The sequence below is a fragment of the Theobroma cacao genome, chromosome 2 (genome assembly GCF_000208745.1).
Source record: "Theobroma cacao cultivar B97-61/B2 chromosome 2, Criollo_cocoa_genome_V2, whole genome shotgun sequence".
NCBI lineage: Eukaryota > Viridiplantae > Streptophyta > Magnoliopsida > Malvales > Malvaceae > Theobroma > Theobroma cacao.
This window is the reverse complement of record NC_030851.1, coordinates 33278863-33282496: the sequence shown is the minus strand read 5'-3', so window position 1 is coordinate 33282496 and position 3634 is coordinate 33278863. Positions and strand designations below refer to the sequence as shown.

Sequence of the window (3634 nt, the reverse complement as noted above, 5' to 3'; positions counted from 1 at the left end):
AGCAGGATCACACTCCAAAGACCTCACGTGATAGTTTCCGGAGCTTCCCTTTGTCTTTGTGTTTCAGAGATTATTCTTTTCCTGGACACACGGCTTTTCAAGGAACACAAAAGTTTCTCACAAGCCTTTTTTAGGTCTATACTTGGATTGTTTCATGCCTTAGTTTGCGAAACTCACAAGGAAACAAAAGAAAAGAACATCCACAGAGATCCTTAACCAATGCCTTTTTATTGTTTAAACGAGAAACGTAGAACCCAAAAGCCGGACAAATACAGACCTTTCCTTTTGAGTTTTAAGGTCAACGCAGATTAAGCTAGCTATCGACCAGATTGAGAAACATGACTCAGAGCGTGCTTCTACTAAAGAAGAAACACTTTTCACTTTTTTCGATTCTTTTTATTGTTTCCAATGCCAGAGCAGAAGATACAACATATATATGTATATCAGAGAAAAGTAAAGAAGATTACGTAGTCTAAGGGATAACATAAAATCACATGATATAATAAAACTTCTAAGTAAATACGATTATATCATATCATATAACTATATAAGTTAAGCTTCCAATTGGTAACATGATGATTTTAATCTCCATCAAAGTACCTAATCACTTGAACTTAGACTGCAAAAGTGCTAAACTCAGCATCTAGTTTATGTCAACAAAAGAGACCCACAACTTGACTTGATGATTTTCACACTTCCATTGTGACCGGCTCAAGCATTTTGAACCCTAGCTGCTAAGGCACCCAGTAAATCTGGGTACTGAAAGATATCATCCAACATGCAGTCTTCACCCAGCTGTAGATGGTTCACTGCCACCTCATTACCATAAGGCACCACTTGGGAACCTGTAATTCCATTGAAACTCTCAAACTGCTGATGAGGAACCCCCTGGTAATCAATATAAAAACCTAAATGCTCGTTTTTACTCTCCTTCAACCCGCTCAGCGACTGACTGAATGACATTTCAGATACCGGTGGAACAGCGGAATCTTGGACGCAATTTGAGATTCTAGCTAAATCATCAGATTTCTTTGACATGGGTTTTGGTAAAAACCCTTGAATTATCTCCTGCAACAAGCCAGAATCAGAAGGCTCCTGCGGGAAGAATTCCATACATTCAGCTTGACAAGTTGACATAGCAGGCACACCGGTGGTATGGCTTGAATTGTTTCCTTTGAGAGGAAGAGTCATAGTAGAGCCTATGAAAGAACCAGCCATGTTGTCGTTTGCCCGTAGAGAAGCGTTGGTTGAGGAATTCAACAAAGTACCACCAGGCAAAGAGCTTGGAGTTGAGATAGTAGTAGAAGAAGAAGAAGCAGAAGAAGTTCCATTTATGAATGGAAACTGATCTACAAAAGAATGAGGAGGCGCGTGTGGAGAAGAATTTGAAGACGAATTCAAGAGGTCACGTAATAAAAGCAAATTCAGAGAAGCATTTCTTTGAGGCGCAGACCCACCGGAGAAGTCCCCCACATGAGGGTTAGCAAACGATGACCAATTAGAAGAGTGCCCGAACTGATGACGGGTGGTGTTAAGATCCCTGATGGGTGGCTGTGATTGCTTGGTGAAGTTGAACGGAGGAAGAAAATGGTCGTTGGCGGAGTGCGGCTCAGTCGCAGGATAAACGAAATTGGTTCGAGCCTTGATTCCACGCATGGCTCGAGCCGCACAGTCGTAGGCGCACGCAGCCTCCTCGGCTGTGTCAAAAGTGCCAAGCCACCGCCTCTCCTTGGACTGTGGGTCTCGTATCTCAGCAGCGTAACGGCCCCACGGCCTGCGGCGGACACCACGGTACCTCATGGTCCCTCCAGGGCCACCATTTTCTTTGAGAGACCTCTTGTTTGTTGTTAGTGTTGTGGTGGTGGTGGTGGTGGTGGTGGTTGTCGTGGGGGTAACGGTGGAAGCGGTTGTGGTTGCGGCGGCGCACTTCTTTGGATTGCCCGTGATGGAGTCTCGCGGGTCAGGATCAGGCACATGAGTGATGCCATTCAGTCTCCTAAATGCTTCTTCCATCGGGTAAATCTTGCCAGCAGCACTTGAAACAACGCAAAGAACAACTGAAAAGGTATACGAAGGAATCACAGGGAGAAAGATGAAGAAGAAAGAAAAAGGTTCCTTTCTCGGGCGGTTTCTGGGTTCAGGACTCTAGGGCTTGGCACCTGGAATGTGGAGGAGCGCTGCAGCATACGCTTGTATTTATAGTAAATAAGGGGATGGGAGAGCTATAGAAACCGCCTTTATTTATATTGTTTCATGCACTTTGCACATACACGCACACAAAATTCCAAAAAATAGGTTTTTATTTAGAGAGAGAGTAACGACTAGGATCTTCCACCGGGCCAACCTTGCATAAATTGGAGGGTTGATATTATTTTATTCAATATTAATTTAATATTTTCTGTTTAATTTATTAGTAATTATTTAATTATTTTATTAGTATGGGCTTTCTGTCTCTTAAAAATCCGATTTTTATTTTTTATTTTCTTTTTGTAAGAGAAATAATACAGTGGGCATTAAATTTTGTAGTACTCCCCTACATTTGTATTACGGACCACCCTCTTAGGACGGAGACTTTTCGTTTCAATACGTTATTATGTCTCCTTGAAGTGATGTATTTTCCTTCTGGTTTATTTCACTAATAATTCTTTCTCTTGTTTTAGTTTTTCAGGAGAATGTTCAAGTCAAGAATTTGCATCCAATGTGGAACAAAAGTGTTTATAATTGATCAAAGCGTGCTCTGTGTCAACATTGAAAAACTAACCGGAGATGTGGGTGTGCCAGCCAGCTAAGGAAGTGATTTGAAGAGTAATTGCCTTGGGATACTTCCGAGGGGAAGAAAAAGAAAACAAGAGGGTTTGGGGGAAAGTTTTGATTGATGTGGATTGAAGATTTCAATGATATTGTAGTAATTATATTTATGTTTGTTTTTGAAAATTATAAAACAAATCAAAGCAATTTCCGTTTAAGGGTCTGCCCCCGTCTAACATGTAATAAAGAATCCAGATTTTTGGGCAAGAAGATAAGAGGTTAGTCGATTGTCTTTTTACAAGAAAAATAGAAAAGGTTTCTGGGAAGTTGAAGAGCTTTTTTTGTTTCTCTGCTTCTTGTGATTATCATTCTGAATGATTACACTGGCGGCGCTCAGAAGTTGTTCCTCCCGCTTTGGTCTTTGTTATTTTCTTTTTCCCCTTTTTGACAAGTTTTCCGTTGACATATCTTTGCAAATAGTGTTGTTTCAAGGGAATTGGGCATTGCTCTGCTCTGCGTGAGAGATGGTTAGGGTTTGAAAACCAAGGATTTATGGTCACATGGACTTGTCTCGTGTAGAGGTTGAGTAGGGTCTTTAAGGGTTGAGTTTTTAGCTACATACTAAAGTTGTTGTGTAGTGTACCCTTTGAGTCAGAAAAAGGACCCAAGCTGTCCATTATCCATCCTCATTTGACTTCCCCCTCCTTGCCCTAACTCTCATCCTTCAGTTTCAACTAAGTCCCTCCCTCCCTCTATTTCGTCTTTAGTAAGGGCAAAAATTGAAACTGCAGCAACACATTCACAAAATTCATGTACTCTTGAGGGGAATTCAGTTGTACCTTGTGTGCTCGTGTTAGCTTCAACTTTGATGCTTCACAAACTACAT

General features: G+C 41.3%; 1 protein-coding gene across 1 annotated transcript; it reads right to left on the bottom strand.

The window, feature by feature from the left end:
* Nucleotides 534-2164, bottom strand: LOC18609569 (ethylene-responsive transcription factor ESR1). Its single transcript, XM_007044748.2, has one exon. It carries the CDS (start codon nucleotides 2011-2013, stop codon nucleotides 712-714), a length of 1302 nt encoding a protein of 433 aa, XP_007044810.2. The 5' UTR covers nucleotides 2014-2164; the 3' UTR covers nucleotides 534-711.